The sequence below is a fragment of the Schistocerca serialis genome, chromosome 2 (assembly GCF_023864345.2).
Source record: "Schistocerca serialis cubense isolate TAMUIC-IGC-003099 chromosome 2, iqSchSeri2.2, whole genome shotgun sequence".
In the NCBI taxonomy this organism is placed as follows: domain Eukaryota; kingdom Metazoa; phylum Arthropoda; class Insecta; order Orthoptera; family Acrididae; genus Schistocerca; species Schistocerca serialis.
In genome coordinates, this window is record NC_064639.1 from 955,172,738 (window position 1) to 955,192,625 (window position 19,888).

A 19,888-nucleotide genomic window follows, 5' to 3' on the forward strand; every position below is an offset into this window, starting at 1 on the left:
ATAAATAACTAGCGCTACGTATATGCATACCACCCGTGTGGATATACTCTGTGGCCGAGCGGTTCTAGACGCTTTAGTCCGGAACCGCGCTGCTGCTACGGTTGCAGTTTCGAATCCTGCCTCGGGCATGGATGTATGTGATGTCCTTAGGTTAGTTAGGTTTAAGTAGTTCTAAGTCTAGGTGACTGATGAGCTCAGATGTTAAGCCCCATAGTGCTTAGAGCCATTTGAACCATTTGATACACTCTGCTCTAGACGGAATACGGTATCATGGTCTCCTACTATTAACCAGCACGTGAGCAATGCTGTGATTAAGTCCCGAATCTCCCACTACTCTTTCAGTAGCTATGAATTATGCGGTGGAGATGTGAGGCTGCTGCACAAATGTAAATGATTCAATGGATAGTGTATTGGAAACTCTGTGATACTGTTATATTCGTACTTCAAAAATGGTTCAAATGGCTCTGAGCACTATGCGACTTAACTTCTGAGGTCATCAGTCGCCTAGAACTTAGAACTAATTAAACCTAACTAATCTAAGGACATCACACACAACCATACCCGAGGCAGGATTCGAACCTGCGACCGTAGCGGTCACGCGGTTCCAGACTGAAGCGCCTTTAACCGCACGGCCACACCTGCCGGCTATATTCGTACTATGGAGGAATTCTCCATTCGAAAAAAGGTGACATATTTCTCACGAAACACTATGCTGTCAATGAGGACTCTGTCACCATTGCTCTGTCGTATTTCTAGCGTAGTAAACGTAGAAATACTATAAAGGAGATTAAGATACTTACAGGGTGATATTTATAGACAATAATTCGATGATGCTGAGTTGTAGCTGCTATGCTTCTGAATTTCTTTGTGCATTTCACGTATAATCTGCATGGCTGTGAATTTCATTAGCGTGCTATTTTTCTCATCGTGATAGCTCTCTACCTAGTCAGTGACCTGTGGAGGTCTTCTAACTAATGGCACAGTGGTACCAGGACGTGATGGGATGTGTGACTTGGCGGGCAACTCTTACTCAGGTGGATTCAAATGCTATACACAGAAGACTGGAAGATTCGTGCGAATATAGCAAGTAAGCGAAATTTTGATGAAAAGGGAGTTGGAAGGTGAGCTCTATACCGCTTCTTTTAAGTGTATGGGCAAACACATTACAGCCTCTCGCATACATCTCATGAAGTGACTGCAGTGAGAAATTAGGGGCTAATACGAAGGTTTTTACTAAGAGACAATCAGCAGCAGAAATAAATAAGAGACAGCATTCTTCTGTGCGTTTTGCATGTCGATAAACGGATAGACTGACATCTTAATAAAAAATGGTTCAAATGGCTCTGAGCACTATGGAACTTAACTTCTAAGGTCATCAGTCCCCTAGAACTGAGAACTACTTAAACCTAACTAACCTAAGGACATCACACACATCCATGCCCGAGGCAGGATTCGAACCTGCGACCGTAGCGGTGGCGCCGTTCCAGACTGTAGCGCCTAGAACCGCTCGGCCACACCGACCGGCTGACATCTTAACAGGTAAACTAAATTTACATCTACATCTCCTATACGCATACTTCGCAAACCATCAAAGGGTGCTTGGCGGCGGGTACCCCGTACAACTACTAGTTATTTGCTTTCCTACTCCACTCGTAAATAAAGCGAGGAAAAAGAAAAGATTATCTACATTCCTCCATATGAGCGTTAATTTCTCGCATCTTATGTTCATGCGAGTCGTATGTTGCTAGCAATCAGCTTCAAATGCCGGTTCCCAATAGTGTTGTGGAAAGTGTATTCCGACTCCAGGAAAGAAATTATTCACCATGCAAAGGAGCTCTGATGTTCAATGTAACTAATTAGTCAATCAGTTTGATATCAACGACTTGGCGCTGGGCGGTTGGAAGTGAAGGTGAGAGTGCCACGGATATGATTCGCGAGTTGGACTGATAATCAGGAGTTTTATTTATTTATTTATTTTTTTTTTTGTTGTGGCGAGATCTTTTAATGAAATTTTAGTTTCCCACCTACTCAGGGAGAGATGGCCACCGTAATAAAATCAGCTATGTTGCAGAATTTATAAAGTATTCGTTGCTGTTGTGGTCTTCAGTCCTGAGACTGGTTTGATGCAGCTCTCCATGCTACCCTATCCTGTGCAAGCTTCTTCATCTCCCAGTACTTACTGCAACCTACATCCTTCTGAATCTGCTTAGTGTATTCATCTCTTGGTATCCCTCTACGATTTTTACCCTCCACGCTGCCCTCCAATGCTAAATTTGTGATCCCTTGATGCCTCAGAACATGTCCTACCAACCGATTCCTTCTTCTAGTCAAGTTGTGCCACAAACTCCTCTTCTCCCCAATCCTATTCAATACCTCCTCATTAGTTATGTGATCTACCCATCTAATCTTCAGCATTCTTCTGTAGCACCACTTTTCTAAAGCTTCTTTCTCTTCTTGTCCAAACTATTTATCGTCCATGTTTCACTTCCATACATGGCTACACTCCACACAAATACTTTCAGAAACGACTTCCTGACACTTAAATCTATACTCGATGTTAACAAATTTCTCTTCTTCAGAAACGCTTTCCTTGCCATTGTCAGTCTACATTTTATATCTTCTCTACTTCGACCATCATCAGTTATTTTGCTCCCCAAATAGCAAAACTCCTTTACTACTTTAAGTGTCTCATTTCCTAATCTAATTCCCTCAGCATCACCCGACTTAATTCGACTACATTCCATTATCCTCGTTTTGCTTTTGTTGATGTACATCTTATTTCCACCTTTCAAGACACTATCCATTCCGTTCAACTGCTCTTCCAAGTCCTTTGCTGTCCCTGATAGAATGACAATGTCATCGGCGAACCTCAAAGTTTTTATTTCTTCTCCATGGATTTTAATTGCTATTCCGAATTTTTCTTTGTTTCCTTCACTTCTTGCTCAATATACAGATTGAATAACATCGGGGAGAGGCTACAACCCTGTCTCACTCCCTTCCCAACCACTGCTTCCCTTTCATGTCCCTCGACTCTTATAACTGCCATCTGGTTTCTGTACAAGTTGTAAATAGCCTTTCGCTCCCTGTATTTTAACCCTGGCACCTTCAGAATTTGAAAGAGAGTATTCCAGTCAACATTGTCAAAAGCTTTCTCTAAGTCTACAAATGCTAGAAACGTAGGTTTGCCTTTCCTTAATCTTCCTTCTAAGATAAGTCGTAGGGTCAGTATTGCCTCACGTGTTCCAATATTTCTACGGAATCCAAACTGATCTTCCCCGAGGTCGGTTTCTACCAGTTTTTCCATTCGTCTGTAAAGAATTTGTGTTAGTATTTTGCAGCTGTGACTTATTAAACTGATAGTTCGGTAATTTTCACATATGTCAACACCTGCTTTCTTTGGGATTGGAATTATTATATTCTTCTTGAAGTCTGAGGGTATTTCACCTGTCTCATACACCTTGCTCACCAGATGGTAGAGTTTTTTCAGGAATGGCTCTCCCAAGGCCGTCAGTAGTTGTAATGGAATGTTGTCTACTCCCGGGGCCTTGTTTCGTCTCAGGTCTTTCAGCGCTCTGTCAAACGGTTAACGCAGTATCGTATATCCCATTTCATCTTCATCTATATCCTCTTGCATTTCCATAATATTGTCCTCAAGTACATCGTCCTTGTATTGACCCTCTATATACTCCTTTCCCTTCTTTGCTTAGAACTGGGTTTCCATCCGAGCTCGTGATATTCATGCAAGTGGTTCTCTTTTCTCCAAAGGTCTCTCTAATATTCCTGTAGGCAGTATCTATCTTACCCCTAGTGAGATAAGCCTTTACATCCTTACATTTGTCCTCTAGCCATCCCTGCTTAGCCATTTTGCACTTCGTATTCGTAGTATTAACTTACAACTCCTCTGTGCTGGTGTTTGGCTACCTTAAAAGACTTCGTAGATGATGAGGTATTTGGCTGCGTTAAGAGAGTTCGAAAGTGATAAGGCATCCTGTGACAGAGCTAGAGCATGCTCTTAGGACTCCATCATGAGCCAAAAATGAGTTTAACATTCTAGTCTTGTGATGGAGAACGTAACAGGTATTAAGCTGATAAGAACAGATTTTTTTACTGGATAAGAAAATACTTAGAAAAAAATATAGCCTATGTCATAATCTAGTGCAGGATTTTCACACTAAGAATGTTCTGGGGTAATCACAAGCGCCGGAACGAAGAAGAAGAACGCAAGACCAGAGAAGCGGAAAGGATACAAGGAGTATTAGTGCAGCCTAGTAAAAAATGCTACGAGAACAGTTGTTAGTGATCCACAAACTGTGTGACACACTTGCCTGAACACTGCGTATATCACAGGACTCTGATTTATATTGCCTGTCGCCCATTGCTTGCGACACTTGTCCTAAATCCAAAGTTAAGTAGTGTCAGTCTGTTTTATTGAAATAAAACTACTAAAGCTATTTCCTTGAATTGTTGTATAGCATTCCGAGAATGCAGCATCCTTTAGGCTCCCTATACGGGACGAGTGGGCAAGACCCAACAAAGAACAATACTTTAGCGATGTGAAGGCCTTTGTACGCTATGATTTCTTCTCTTTTCGAAAATAACTACACTACTGGCCGTTAAAATTGCTACACCAAGAAGAAATGCAGATGATAAACGGGTATTCATTAGACAAATATATTATACTAGAACTGACATGTGATTACATTTTCACGCAGTTTGGGTGCATAGATCCTGAGAAATCAGTACCCAGAACAACCACCTCTGGCCGTAATAACGGCCTTGATACGCCTGGGCATTGAGTCAAACAGAGCTGGATGGCGTGTACAGGTACAGCTGCCCATGCAGTTTTCAATTGGAGAGAGATCTGGAGAATGTGCTGGCCAGGGCAGCAGTGGAACATTTTCTGTATCCAGAGAGGCCCGTACAGGACCTGAGACATGCGGTCGTGCATTATCCTGCTGAAATGTAGGGTTTCGCAGGGATCGAATGAAGGGTAGAGCCACGGGTCGTAACACATCTGAAATGTAACGGCCACTGTTCAAAGTGCCGTCAATGCGAACAAGAGGTGACCGAGATGTGTAACCAATGGCATCTCATACCATCACGCCGGGTGATACGCCAGTATAGCGATGACAAATGCACGCTTCCAATGTGCGTTGACCGTGATGTCGCCAAACACGGATGCGACCATCATGATGCTGTAAACAGAACCTGGATTCATCGGGAAAAATGACGTTTTGCAATTCGTGCACCCAGGTTCGTCGTTGAGTACACCATCGCAGGTGCTCCTGTCTGTGATGCAGCGTCAAGGGTAACTGCAGCCATGGTCTCCGAGCTGATAGTCCATGCTGCTGCAAACGTCGTCGAACCGTTCGTGCAGATGGTTGTTGTCTTGCAAACGTCCCCATCTGTTGACTCAGGGATCGAAACGTGGCTACACGATCCGTTACAGCCATGCGGTTAAGATGCCTGTCATCTCGACTGCTAGTGATACGATGCCGTTGGGATCCAGAACGGCGTTCCGTATTACCCTCCTGAACCCACCGATTCCATATTCTGCTAACAATCTTAGGATCTCGACCAACACGAGCGGCAATGTCGCGATACGATGAACCGCAATCGCGATATGCTACAATCCGACCTTTATCGAAGTCGGAAACGTGATGGTACGCATTTCTCCTCCTTAAACGAAGCATCACAACAACGTTTCACCAGGTAACGCCGGTCAACTGGTGTTTGTGTATGAGAAATCGGTTGGAAACTTCCCTCATGTCAGAACGTTGTGGGTATCACCACCGGCGCCAACCTTGTGTGAATGCTCTGAAAAGCGAATCTTTTGCATATCACAGCATCTTCTACCTGTCGGTTAATTTTCGCGTCTGTAGCACGTCATCTTCGTGGTGTAGTAACTTTAATGGCCAGTAGTGTAGTATAAAAGTTTGGACTCCGCATTTTGCACGAGAAATTAGAGGGTAAAGAGGATTTTTTTAAACTGGGGGGATTCTATGTCAGGGGTGGGATTGCAATTAGAACTGTACGTTCAAGCCGCACTTGCCTGTCTTGCAGTGCGCCACGGCCAGTGTAGAACTGGTCATGAGGCTTCGGCCGACCGGAAGCCGTGGCTTACCGCAGCCTCGCATGACCGACGGGTACAAAGAAATGCTCCGGCTAGTCGGCTCTTGCCCGCAGTTGTGGGGGCAGTTCCCGATGGCGGTGCTTGCGGCACCATCTGGACGGCTGAATAGCGAACTAAACAGTACACTGGAGAGCGGCGTCAGAAGCACACACATGTGTTGTGTGTATTCTTTGATTTTTATGTGGAAATTTGATAAGATTCAAGATGGCGAGTGTTTGCGCTGGTCGATTATTCAACCCATGTAAACTGATTGGTCGGCGGCTGGCCGGCTAAGGTGACGACCCTCTGGCCTCTGAGTTATGGTACAGCTGGTGTGTGGATACTGGGAGACGGGGGCACAACTGCCGGCGTGACTGACGCATGTGCGGGACTCTAGTCCTCTCCCAGCTGGCACGGCCATGGGTCCCGGCACTCCTGCAGTCGGTAGATGGAGCATGCTTCGCGAGCACAACTGTGTATGATCGGAAGGTTTTTTGTGGCCAGATATGTTTAGCATAAGGTGGAAACGTTGTGGTGGCGGTGAATCGACCAGCCTGTGGAGGAGAGTCCTTGTGTTCTCAATCGTCAGAGCATAAACAACCTCGGACAAATTCAGTGCTATGCTCTATTTGTGGCGGAAATGTAATTACTTGATTTGCAAAATGTATGTGTGTGATTCTCAAATGTGAAGAGCTTATGTACATTTTATTACGAAGAAGAATCATTGTAAGAAGGTGGTGAGTGTTTTAGGCTATATATTTGACTCCCATAAAGTGTTGAGTAATTAACGTGAATAGTGTAGTGCAAAAGGACTATTTCCCGCCATTTTCAACATCGTAATTGTGCCAGGTCCCCCTTTGTCCTGTGACGTCATAAAAGAGGGCTATGATTCCTGCCCAACTACAGAGTACCACAGTCCATTATTTCCCACAACTTTAATTAATTTAATTTATTAATGTTGAAATAAATAAACATATTCCCCTAATTTACCACCCATTTTGTGTTCATGAGATCCTCCCAGTCCAGCAGCTCAATGAAGACTGAGCGTTTCCCACCAATTCACAAGGAGGGAGAGGAGGTGGCAAACAGGAACTAACCGCCTGAGAGAGAGAGAGAGAGAGAGAGAGAGAGAGAGAGAGAGAGAGAAACAGCTGGGAAGCAAGTCTGGAATTTCCTGGCCAAAGAAATGCCACCACCTGATGCTTTGTTCAGGGCTGTGAGAACAAAAGGAGATCAGGCAGGTAGGCACATGTGTCTGCTCAGACTGGTATCAACGGCCACAGCTCCCAGTAATGGGCTGTGCGGCCTCAGGCAGCATATTCTCTCCAGTGGGCTGTATGGTCCCTGACAGGGGTTTCACATGGAATTGATGGCATTTCCAGCAGGATAAAAAAGCTTGTTCCCAAGAAATAAGTGGGATTCTTAGCCACATATGTAATAGCTCTCTGAAGCAGGGTATTTTCCCAGATAGACTGAAGTATGTCATTGTTAAACCGCTGCATAAAAAAGGGGATACATCTGATGTCAACAACTACTGCCCAATCTCTCTTCTGACTGCCTTATCCAAAATTCTTGAAAAAGTAATGTATTGTAGAGTAGCTTCACACCTTTGTAAAAATAAAGTTTTAACAAAATCTCAGTTTGGTTTCCAGAAAGGTTTTTCAATGGAAAAAGCTATATATACTTTCACTAATGAAATATTAATTGCTCTGAGTAACCAGAAGTCACCCGTTGGGATTTTTTGTGATCTCTCAAAGGCTTTTGATTGTGAAAATGATGGAATACTTCTAGATAAGTTCAAGTACTGTGGTATGAATGGCACAGTGCTCAAATGGTTTAAATCATACCTAACTGGAAGAGTGCAGAAAGTTGAAATAAGCAGTTCACATAATATGCAAAAACTGGTGATTTCTCAGACTGGGGAACAATCAAGAATGGGGCCCCGCAAGGTTCAGTCTTGGGGGCCTCTGCTGTTCTTAATATGTATTAATGACTTGCCATTCTATATTCACGCAGATGCAAAGCTGGTAGTTTTTGCCGATGATAATAGTATAGCTATCACACCCAACAGATAAGAATTAACTGGTGAAATTGTAAACGATGTTTTTCAGAAAATCATTAAGTGATTCTCTGCAGATGGGCTATCATTAAACTTTGACAAAACACAGTATATACAGTTCCACACAGTAAATGGATTGACACCATTAGTAAATATGGACTTCGATCAGAAATCGGTAGCTAAGGTGGAATATTCAAAATTTCTAGGTGTATGCATTGATGAGGGGTTGAACTGGAAAACAACACACTGAGAATCCGCTGAAACGTTTGAGTTCAGCTTTTTATGCTATTGAGGTCATTGAAAATTTTGGCGACATGCATCTCAGTAAATTAGCTTACCACACCTATTTTTATTCTCTGCTTTCATATGGCATCATATTCTGGGGTAACTCATCACTGAGTAAAAGAGTGTTCATTGCACAAAAGCGTGCAATCAGAATAATTGCTGGAACTCATTCAAGATCATCCTGCAGACACTTATTTAAAGAGCTAGACATCTTCACTGTAGCCTCACCATATATATGTTCACTTATGAAATTTGTTATTAACAATCTGAACGAATTCAAAAGTAATAACAGTGTACATGGCTACAACACTAGGAGAAAGGATGATCTTCACTACTCAAGGTTAAATCTAACTTTGGCTCATAAGGGGGTAAATTATGCTGTCAAAAGTCTTTGGTCACTCACCTAATAGCATCAAAAGTCTGGCAGATATCCATATAGCATTTAAAAGGAAATTAAAAGAATTTCTTAATGGCAACTCCTTCTACTCATTAGATGAATTTTTGGATATAGTAAGTGGGTAATTTCCTCAACCCCCACAAAAAAATTAAAAATATTAAGTGTCATGTAGTATTTTGTGTAATGTAATATCTTGTATAGACACTTTTTATTAACCTGACACATTCCACATCATTACGAAGTGTCGTATTCATGATCTATGGAACAAGTATTAATCTAATCTAATCTAAAATCTCTGTATGGCCCAGAGGACAGGCGCCTCACACACTACAGTCTTGCGGTAGTTCTGGGAGCTGGCATTTGGTGATGCTAGGTAACCCAAAACAGCAGCTAATATATCGCACTTCATTCCATTTCTCGGTGCTTACAGATATCACATCATGGAAAGGGGGGCAGGGGGTGCAGACCTGAGCTTTACCCAAGTGGGGGAGGGGAGAGGAGAAGCGCTGTCTCCAACAAACTGATTAAATAAAGAATATGCAAATTGAAATTAATAATATGTTATTATATCAACTGACATTGACTTCAATTTCGTGTTATGAGATCCTTCCTCTTCAGCAGCTCGGTACAGACTTTTTCCTGCCTACTTCCTGGTGGTGAGGGGAGGGGGGGAAGTGAGGGAGGTGAGGTGAGGTCTGGGGGGCTTCCTAGGACGGCCAAAAGAGGCTCAGAACAGAACTGGGGAGGGGTGACAAACAAAAGTGTTCTTTTCCACAAAGGGGTGGGGAGGTGGAGGGAAGTCAGATGGGTGGGGGGCGGGGTTTCTCAAAGTGCAGATTATCCCTAGGGGGTCATAAATAAACCGCCAGGTCAACCGCCATGGGGTCATAAACCACTTGGCAGAACAACAGGTTAAGGGGAGGGCAGGGGGAGGGGTGGTTTAATTGATCAGTTTGATTAATTAGCATATCAATTTGATATAAAAGGGCCCCAGAACCTGTCTTATCCCACTAGCACTAAGACAAAATAACTGTATCCCTTTCTTATACCCTTTCTAATCCACAAACTTTGTCTTTGGTCTTCCATTCTTATTTTTTGTTTGTGGTTCTTGTACATATTGTACATTATCCGTCTCTCTCTCTATAGCTTACACTTATCATCCTGAGAAATTCTAACATCTTACATCATTTTATATTGTCGAACACTTTTTCCAGGTCGACAAATCCCTAAAGATACTTGATTTTCGTCAGCTCTATTAGCAAGTGCAACGTCTTAACTGTCTTTCTGGTGCCTTCACCTTTCCTGAAACCAAATTGATCGTCATCTAATAGATTCTCAGTTTTCTTCTCCATTCTTCCGTTTGTTATTCTTTGCATCAATAAGGATGCCAGAAGTTTAAGCCAGACGTGCACGTATCTACCCTTGCAGTCTTTGGTGTTGTGTGGATGATATTTTCCGAAGTCTGATGGTGTATCTCCAAGGTCCACTCTCATAGGTTCTACAAACCAACTTCAGTGGTTGTTTGATCGTCCAACTGAATTTAGAAATTCTGAAGAAATATTGTCTATGCTTTCCGACTTATTTGATGACAAGTCTTCAAAAGCTCTGTTGTACTGTAGTACTAGAGCCCTTAAGTCTTCCATACTGTCCTCCACTTCTTCTTCAGTCACATAACCAGAGGCTTTCAGTGCACTCGTTTCAGCCATCAATTCTCTTCTCTACACTTAACAGTGAAATTATTAATGCACTCCAAATGCTGTCGCCTTTGCTTTTACTTAAAATGTTTTGACTTTTTCTATATGGTGAACCAATCGTTCCAACGACCATTTCTTTTTGGAGACCTTCACTTTTTTTTTTTCGCCTTTGCTTTTCTTCACTTCCTGCTTCGTATTTGTTTCATTACCAAGTGACTCATGTTGCTGTATTCCTGATCTTACCTGAACTTTTCTGTAACTTCTTTCGCTGATCGACTGAACTACTACGTTGAAGAGCCGAAGAAACTGGTACCCCTGCCTAATATCGTGTAGGGCCCCGCGAGCATGCAGACGTGCCACAACACGACGTGGCTTGGACTCGATTAATGTCTGAAGTAGTGCTGGAGGGAACTGACACCATGAATTGTGCAGAACTGTCCATAAATCCGTAAGAGTACGAGGGGGTGGAGATCTTCTGAACAGTACGTTGCAAGGCATCCCAGATATGCTCAATAATGTTCATATCTGGGGAGTTTGGTGGCCAGCGGAAGTGTTTAAACTCAGAAGAGTGTTTCTGGAGCCACTCTGTAGCAAATCTGGACCTGTGGGATGCCGCATTGTCCTGCTGTAACTGCCCAAGTCCGTCGGAATTCACAATGGACATGAAAGGATGTAAGTGATCAGACAGGATGCTTACGTACGAGTAAGCTGTCAGACTCGTTTCTAAACGTATCGGGGGTCCCATGTCACTCCAGCTGCACACGCTGCCCACCATTACAGAGCCTCCACCAGCTTGAACAGTCCCCTGTTGACATGCAGGATCCATGTTCAAAAATGTTCAAATGTGTGTGAAATCTTACGGGACTTAACTGCTAAGGTCATCAGTCCCTATGCTTACACACTACTTAACCTAAATTATCCTAAGGACAAACACACACACCCATGCCCGAGGGAGGACTCGAACCTCCGCCGGGACCTACCGCACAGCCCATGACTGCAGCGCCCAAGACCGCTCGGCTAATCCCGTGCGGCCAGGGTCCATGGATTCATGAGATTGTCTCCACACCCGCACACGTCCATCCGATCGCTGCAATTTGAAACGAGACTCGTCCGACCAGGCAACATGCTTCCAGTCATCGACAGTCCAATGTCGATGTTGACGGGCCCAGGCGAGGTGTAAAGTTTTGTGTCTTGCCGTCATCAGGGGTGCACGAGTGGGCCTTCGGCTCCGATAGCCAAAATCGATGATGTTTCGTTGAGTGATTCGCACGCTGACACTTGTTGACGGCCCGGCAATGAAATATGCAACAATTTGCGCAATGGTTGCACTTCTGTCACGCTGAACGTTTCTCTTCAGTCGTCATTGCTCGCGTTCTTGCAGGATCTTTTTCCAGTCGCAGCGATGTCGGAGGTTTGATGTTTTACCGGATTCCTAATATTCACGAAACAGTCGTGAAATGGTCGCACGGGAAAATCCACTCTTCATCGCTGCCTTGGAGATGCTGTGTCCCATCGCTCGTGCGGCGACTGCAATATCAAATTCAAATTCACTTAAATCTTGATAACCTGGCATTGCGGCGGCAGTAACCGACCTAACAACTGCGCCAGACACTTGTTGTCTTACATAGACGTTGCCGACCGTAGCGCTGTATTCTGCCTGTTTACACATCTCTGTATTTGAATATGCATGCCCATACCAGTTTCTTCGGCGCTTCGGTGTTTATTTCTTATGTTCACAAGGTTTCTTTGCAGTTACCTTCTGTATACCTATATGCTTCTGTCAAACTGCTGTTATTGCACTTTATAGACATATCCATTCCTGTTCAACTGAACTGCCCTCTGTAGTATTCATTATCGCAGTACGTACATTCTTAGAGAACTTTAGACAGATCTCCTCATCACCCCTCAGTTGAGTTCTCTCTACATTGATTCTTCTGGACGATATTCTTGAACTTCAGCCTAGGCTTGACCTGTACTAAACGGTAATTTGAGTCATCTGCTTCTGTGTACGTCTTATACCCAGTATCCGACATCGAAATCTGTCTGACCATTATGCATTCCAGCTGGAATATTTCGACATCTCTGTGTCTTTTCCAAGTATACCTTCTCCTCTTGTGAGTTTTGAATTTTATATTGACTATAACAAGCTGAAATTTATCGCAGAACTCCACTAGTCTTTCTCCTCTCCGTCAGCAGCTCGTGGTCTTGCGGTAGTGCTTTCGCTTCCGGGGCACGGGATCCCGGGTTCGATTCCCGGCGGGGTCAGGGATTTTCTCTGCCTCGTGATGACTGGGTGTTGTGTGTTCTTCATCATCATTGACTCGCAAGTCGCCGAAGTGGCGTCAACTAAAAAGCAATAAGGCGGCCGAACTACCCCGAATGGGGCCTCCCGGCCAGCAATGCCATACGATCATTTCATTTCTCCTCTCTCATTCCTACTACCAACCCCTTTTTCTCCCGTAATTCTAGCTTCTCTTTCCTCCCCTACTAGGGTATTCCAGTCTCTCATGACTAACGGATTATCATCTTCCTTTACATTCTGGATTATAGGTCCAATATTTTCATATACTTTCTCTATCTCTTCGACGTACTTAATTACAGAAAATGGCTCTGAGCAGTATGGGACTTAATATCTGTGGTCATTAGTCCCCTAGATCTTCGAACTACTTAAGCCTAACTAACCTAAGGACATCACACACATCCATGCCCGAGGCAGGATTCGAACCTACGACCGTAGCGATCGCGCAGTTCCAGACTGAAGCGCCTAGAACCGCTCGGCCACAGAACTGGAATACAGGTTCAATATTTTCATATACTTTCTCTGTCTCTTCGTCTTTTGCTTGTGACGTCGGTCTGTACGCCTGGATTATTGTTTTTGGCGTTTGTGTCCTTTTGATTCTGATGAGAACAACCCTGTCACTGAACTGTTCAATGTAACTCATTGTCTGCGCTATCTTCCCATTCATAATGAACCCCATTCCCGCTATACTATGTTCTGCTGCTGTTGCTATTACTCTATAGTTGTCTGACCAGAAATCCTTATCTATCTACCATTTCATTTCACTGACCCCCACTAAATCTAGACTGCACATTTGAATTTTTAGATTTTCTAGCTTCCCTACCGTGTCCAAACTCTCCCGACATTCCACGCACCGACTCGTAGAATGTTCCGACTTAACTGGTTATTGTCTTTTTTCACATGGTTACCTCCCCCTTGGCAGTCCCTTCCCAGAGATCCGAGTGGGGGCTAGTCCGGAATCTTCTGCCCTTTTAGAGACCATCATGACACTTTTTCAGTTACATGCCACACGTCCTGTGGATGGTAAATGTTCCAGAGAAATGTTTACATATTAAAACTTTACACTCTGTAAAACAAGTTGAAGGCAGTCGCCGTAATTAATTTTTGGATTACATAAAAGCAGGAGCTGTGAGCTCTCTCTCTCGTTTGTTTTCGATGGCTGTTACACAAAATGTGAGTGTCGCTCTCGTATCTGTAACTTTTCGTTAAATAATTACACTAATTTAATTACAACACACGTATTTAAATGAAGAACCTACTTTCCTTTCCATTAATGCCACATCTCAATTTATTATGTCGCGTTTTAGAACTTTTTCAGGCTGCAGCGAAGGAGAGTTGCCGACGATTTGTTTGGTGGCCACAACAAAACGTTAGTAGTGTTCAATAAGCTATTACTTTATTAAACTTTTATTTCGGCATCCCTGAGATCTCTTTTACCGATCTTTTGGATCAGTATCCTGGCAATGTAATTACGCAAACTGCATCATTTTGAGATCGGTCACTGGTCGCTAAACAATGCCGTTGGTCAACTTTCTCGTCAGTGTGATGGGAATCTGATGCTGGTTGGCGGAATATGGCCATGTATGGATGTGAAACGTGGAAGATAAATAGTTTAGACAAGAAGAGAATAGAAGCTTTCGAAATGTGGTGCTACAGAAGAATGCTGAAGATTAGATGGGTAGATCAAATAACTAATGAGGAGGTATTGAATAGAATTGGGGAGAAGAGGAGCTTGTGGCGCAACTTGACTAGAAGAAGGGAGCGGTTGGTAGGACATGTTCTGAGGCATCGAGGGATCACCAATTTAGTATTGGAGGCCAGCGTGGAGGGTAAAAATCGTAGAGGGAGACCAAGAGATGAATACACTAAACAGATTCAGAAGGATATGGGTTGCAGTAGGTACATGGAGGTGAAGAACCTTGCACGGGACAGAGTAGCATTGATAGCTGAATCAAACCAGTCTCCGGACTTTAGACCACACCCACAACAACAACCTTAATATCGGTTTGCTGCAGAATTCTCGACCATATTCTGTGTTCGAATATAATAAATTTCCTATAAGTTTCTCGAAACAGAAAAGCTTCTGCCCACAAACCAACAGGGATTTATAAAGCGTCGCTCTTCATATATAAATGATGTGGCGGACAGGGTGAGCAGCAATTTACGACTGTATGCTGATGATGCTGTGGTGTAAGGGAAGAAGTTGAGTTTCTGTAGAAAGGTACAAGATGACTTGGACATAATTTCTAGTTGATATGATGAACGGCAGCTTGCTATAAATGTAGAAAAACGTTAAGTTAGTGCGGATGAGGTAGAAGACAATCGTGTATCATTCTAATGCAGCATTAGCAGAGCGCTGCTTGACACAGTCACAAGGATTAAATATCTAGGTGTAACGTTGCAAAGCGAAATGAAATGGAATTAGTATGTCAAGTTGGTAATAGGGAATGCGGATGCTCGACTTCTTTTTATTGGGAGAATTATAATCATCTACACTCCTGGAAATGGAAAAAAGAACACATTGACACCGGTGTGTCAGACCCACCATACTTGCTCCGGACACTGCGAGAGGGCTGTACAAGCAATGATCACACGCACGGCACAGCGGACACACCAGAAACCGCGGTGTTGGCCGTCGAATGGCGCTAGCTGCGCAGCATTTGTGCACCGCCGCCGTCAGTGTCAGCCAGTTTGCCGTGGCATACAGAGCTCCATCGCAGTCTTTAACACTGGTAGCATGCCGCGACAGCGTGGACGTGAACCGTATATGCAGTTGACGGACTTTGAGCGAGGGCGTATAGTGGGCATGCGGGAGGCCGGGTGGACGTACCGCCGAATTGCTCAACACGTGGGGCGTGAGGTCTCCACAGTACATCGATGTTGTCGCCAGTGGTCGGCGGAAGGTGCACGTGCCCGTCGACCTGGGACCGGACCGCAGCGACGCACGGATGCACGCCAAGACCGTAGGATCCTACCCAGTGCCGTAGGGGACCGCACCGCCACTTCCCAGCAAATTAGGGACACTGTTGCTCCTGGGGTATCGGCGAGGACCATTCGCAACCGTCTCCATGAAGCTGGGCTACGGTCCCGCACACCGTGAGGCCGTCTTCCGCTCACGCCCCAACATCGTGCAGCCCGCCTCCAGTGGTGTCGCGACAGGCGTGAATGGAGGGACGAATGGAGACGTGTCGTCTTCAGCGATGAGAGTCGCTTCTGCCTTGGTGCCAATGATGGTCGTATGCGTGTTTGGCGCCGTGCAGGTGAGCGCCACAATCAGGACTGCATACGACCGAGGCACACAGGGCCAACACCCGGCATCATGGTGTGGGGAGCGATCTCCTACACTGGCCGTACACCACTGGTGATCGTCGAGGGGACACTGAATAGTACACGGTACATCCAAAACGTCATCGAACCCGTCGTTCTACCATTCCTAGACCGGCAAGGGAACTTGCTGTTCCAACAGGACAATGCACGTCCGCATGTATCCCGTGCCACCCAACGTGCTCTAGAAGGTGTAAGTCAACTACCCTGGCCAGCAAGATCTCCGGATCTGTCCCCCATTGAGCATGTTTGGGACTGGATGAAGCGTCGTCTCACGCGGTCTGCACGTCCAGCACGAACGCTGGTCCAACTGAGGCGCCAGGTGGAAATGGCATGGCAAGCCGTTCCACAGGACTACATCCAGCATCTCTACGATCGTCTCCATGGGAGAATAGCAGCCTGCATTGCTGCGAAAGGTGGATATACACTGTACTAGTGCCGACATTGTGCATGCTCTGTTGCCTGTGTCTATGTGCCTGTGGTTCTGTCAGTGTGATCATGTGATGTATCTGACCCCAGGAATGTGTCAATAAAGTTTCCCCTTCCTGGGACAATGAATTCACGGTGTTCTTATTTCAATTTCCAGGAGTGTATAAAGGAGATGGCGTATAGAACGCTAGTGAGACCAGTTCTCGAGAACAACTCGCGTGTTTGGGATGCCCACCAGACCACGTCAAAGGAAGACATCCAAGGAATGAGGAGGCGTACTGCTAAATTTGTTACCGGTAGGTTCCATCAACACGCAAATATTACGGAGATGCTTCGTGTAGTCAAATGGGAATCGCTCGGGGATGGGGGGGAGGGGGGGGGGGGAGGACAGGACACTCTTATCGTGACGTATTATTGCGCGGAAATTTAGAGAACTAGCATTTGAGGCCGACTGCAGAACAATTCAGTTTCCGATTACCGCCGGCGTACGTTTCGCCTAAGGACTACGAAGATATGGGGGGAGAAATTATTGCTCGTACGGAAGCTTATAGACATTCGTTTAACGCTCATTGTATTTGCGAGTGGAACAGGAAAGGAAATGAGTAGTAGTCGTATTAGGAACCCCTCGCCATGTTCCCTACGGTGGCTTGCGAAGAATGTATGCAGATCTACAGTAGATATAGAAGTGCTGGATGAATCAGTATGAGGCCGAAACAAAGAAGCAAAGCAAGCAGTGGAAATATGTGGAATTGCCACCACCAGAGAATGGCAAGACCCAACCACCATCAAGCAATGTGATGCCGAGTTTTCTTTGGGACTGCCTTAGTGTCGTGTTGCCAGCCGGCGTGGCCAAGCGGTTCTAGGCGCTTCAGTCTGGAACTGCGAGACCGCTACGGTCGCAGGTTCGAATCCTGCCTCGGGCATGGATGTGTGTGATGTCCTTAGGTTAGTTAGGTTTAAGTAGTTCTCAGTTGTAGGGGACTGATGACCTCAGATGTTAAGTCCCATAGTGCTCAGAGCCATTAAGTGTGGTGCTAACGGGCTATACTCGTAAGGAGCAAACAATCACAGAAGCATACTACCGAAATTACCTGACGCAGATACGGCAGACTGTTAAGAAGAAGTGCCGCGGGATGGTATCCAACATGGCGTCTTTTTCTCCATGAAAGTTCACTGTATCAATCTGTGCAGGATACAGTTGCACGTGCCGCTTCTTTTGGCTACGAAATTTTGCTTTAGACCTGTGTTCTCTTAAAATGTACCCCAGTGGCTTATTATGTTTTCCTTTGATGAAGAAACCGTTTCGTGGCAGGCATTTCGAGAATGGCGATCTAGTGATTTTCTAGATGGAAGGTTTCTTGAACAGCTAAAATGCAGACTTCTACAACCGGGATCTAGTGCTGGAAAAAGACGTGTGGCACTGGAGAATAAGCATGTAGATGAGGATACCTCCAAGTGTCATCGTCGTCGTTTTGTTTTATCGATGTGATTTTTAAAACTGTATTACCATCGGTTGTACGTAGTGTAGTAGTGACTTACTTGAGACTGTTGAAGAGCTGGAGGCAGATAAAGTACAGGTTGTTGGCGCAGGAGAGCAGCACGATGTTGCAGACGGAGCTGTCCACGTCCCTCGTCAACTGGCAGAGTGTGTCGTAGTCTTCGCGAAGGCGACGCCATTCATTCTGCGTCAGCATCTGCACACGTCACCCAAAGTTTGACGACTGTCTCAACGGTAGCTTCTTAAGTTCAAAAATGGTTCAAATGGCTCTGAGCACTATGGGACTCAACATCTGAGGTCATCAGTCCCCTAGGACTTAGAACTACTTAAACCTAACTAACTTAAGAACATCACACACATCCATGCCCGAGGCAGGATTCGAACCTGCGACCGTAGCGGTCGCGCGGTTCCAGACTGTAGCGCCTAGAACCGCTCGGCCACACCGGCCGGCCGCTTCTTAAGTGTCAGTCGTTAAAACTGTTATGTACCTTGTGTTACGTACCTTTCTGACTCGTGGGTTCGAGCACCACATAGGCTTAGGTGCGGATCTCAAATTTGGCACTGGGGAGTACGTATTGACAAGACTATCACATGTACATTCCAAAAAGTATTGAAGGGTCACTTCATTTGAAACCCAGTCATTTTTCCCCATAGCGACTTCCAAGTGTAAAATCTGGCTCAAAAGCGCCTACAGCCTTTCTCTCTGTAACTGGGTAAAAGCGTGGCGCCTTGCAACGTCTCCCTTGGGCTCTGCGGCACTTCGAACAGCAAAGTATCGACACATGCGATATAAAAGGCTAGAGCTCAGAAGTTCATATGAGGTGTAAGACGAATTAATGATGTGACATTGGCATGAAATTTCACAACAGTTCACTCCAACGCCACTTTGGCCATGTCCGTGTCACAAGATGGTAACCCTCCCCCCCTTTCCCTGCCCTCCCGCTGTTCACAACATATCATGCCTTCTGTTGACACGTCTGCGATGGAGGTGATAACAGTGACGACCAGAAACTTCCTGGTAGATTAAAACTCTGTGCCGGAACGAGACTCGAACTCGGGACCTTTGACTTTCGCGGGCAAGCGCTCTACCAATTGAGCTACCCAAGCACGACTCACGCCCCGTTCTCACAGCTCCTGCAGGAGAGCTCCTGTAAAGTTTGGAAAGCAGGAGACGAGGTACTGGCAGAAGTACAACTGTGGGGACGGGGCGTGAGTCGTGCTTGGGTAGCTCAGTTGGTAGAGCACTTGCCCGTGAAACGCAAAGGTCCCGAGTTCGAGTCTCGGTCCGGCACACAGTTTTAATCTGTCAGGAAGTTTCATATCAGCGTACTCTCCGCTGCAGAGTGAAAATCTCATTCTGGAAACATCCCCCAGGCTGTGGCTAAGCCATGTCTCCGCCATATCCTTTCTTTCAGGAGTGCTAGTTCTGCAAGATTCGCAGGAGAACTTCTGTAAAGTTTGGAAAGTAGGAGACGAGGTACTGGCAGAAGTAAAGCTGTGAAGACTGGGCGTGAGTTGGTAGAGCACTTGCCCGCAGATGGCAAAGGTTCCGAGTTCGAGTCTCGGTCCGGCACACAGTTTTAATCTGCCAGGAAGGTTCATATCAGCGCACACTCCGCTGCAGAGTGAAAATCTCATTCCAGTGACGACCAGCATTGAAATGAGGCGCTTTTCTTGTAAGTGACCGAGGAAAACGTTTTAGACAAGCTGCCACTCAGAATGGACACGACAGGGTCCCTGGAGGTGGCTAAAGGGCGTCAATGGAACGAGCCCTTCCCCTCTGGCGTTCAT

The 19,888-nt window shown here is 45.3% G+C and overlaps 1 protein-coding gene and 1 non-coding gene across 2 annotated transcripts in view; both read right to left on the minus strand.

Annotated features, from left to right (window-relative positions):
* The window catches only part of LOC126456542 (gustatory receptor for sugar taste 64a-like), a 164,830-nt gene that overhangs the window by 63,992 nt on the left and 80,950 nt on the right, over positions 1-19,888 (minus strand). Inside the window, exons 5-6 of the mRNA XM_050092290.1 lie at positions 18,139-18,293; positions 10,113-10,137 (exon numbers count right to left, since the gene is read on the minus strand). Of these exons, the coding sequence (XP_049948247.1) occupies positions 10,113-10,137; positions 18,139-18,293 (180 nt within the window). The remainder of the gene's footprint in view (positions 1-10,112; positions 10,138-18,138; positions 18,294-19,888) is intronic.
* On the minus strand, positions 3,945-4,135 carry LOC126458719 (U2 spliceosomal RNA). Its single transcript, XR_007585703.1, has one exon. It is a non-coding gene; the product is annotated as a U2 spliceosomal RNA (small nuclear RNA).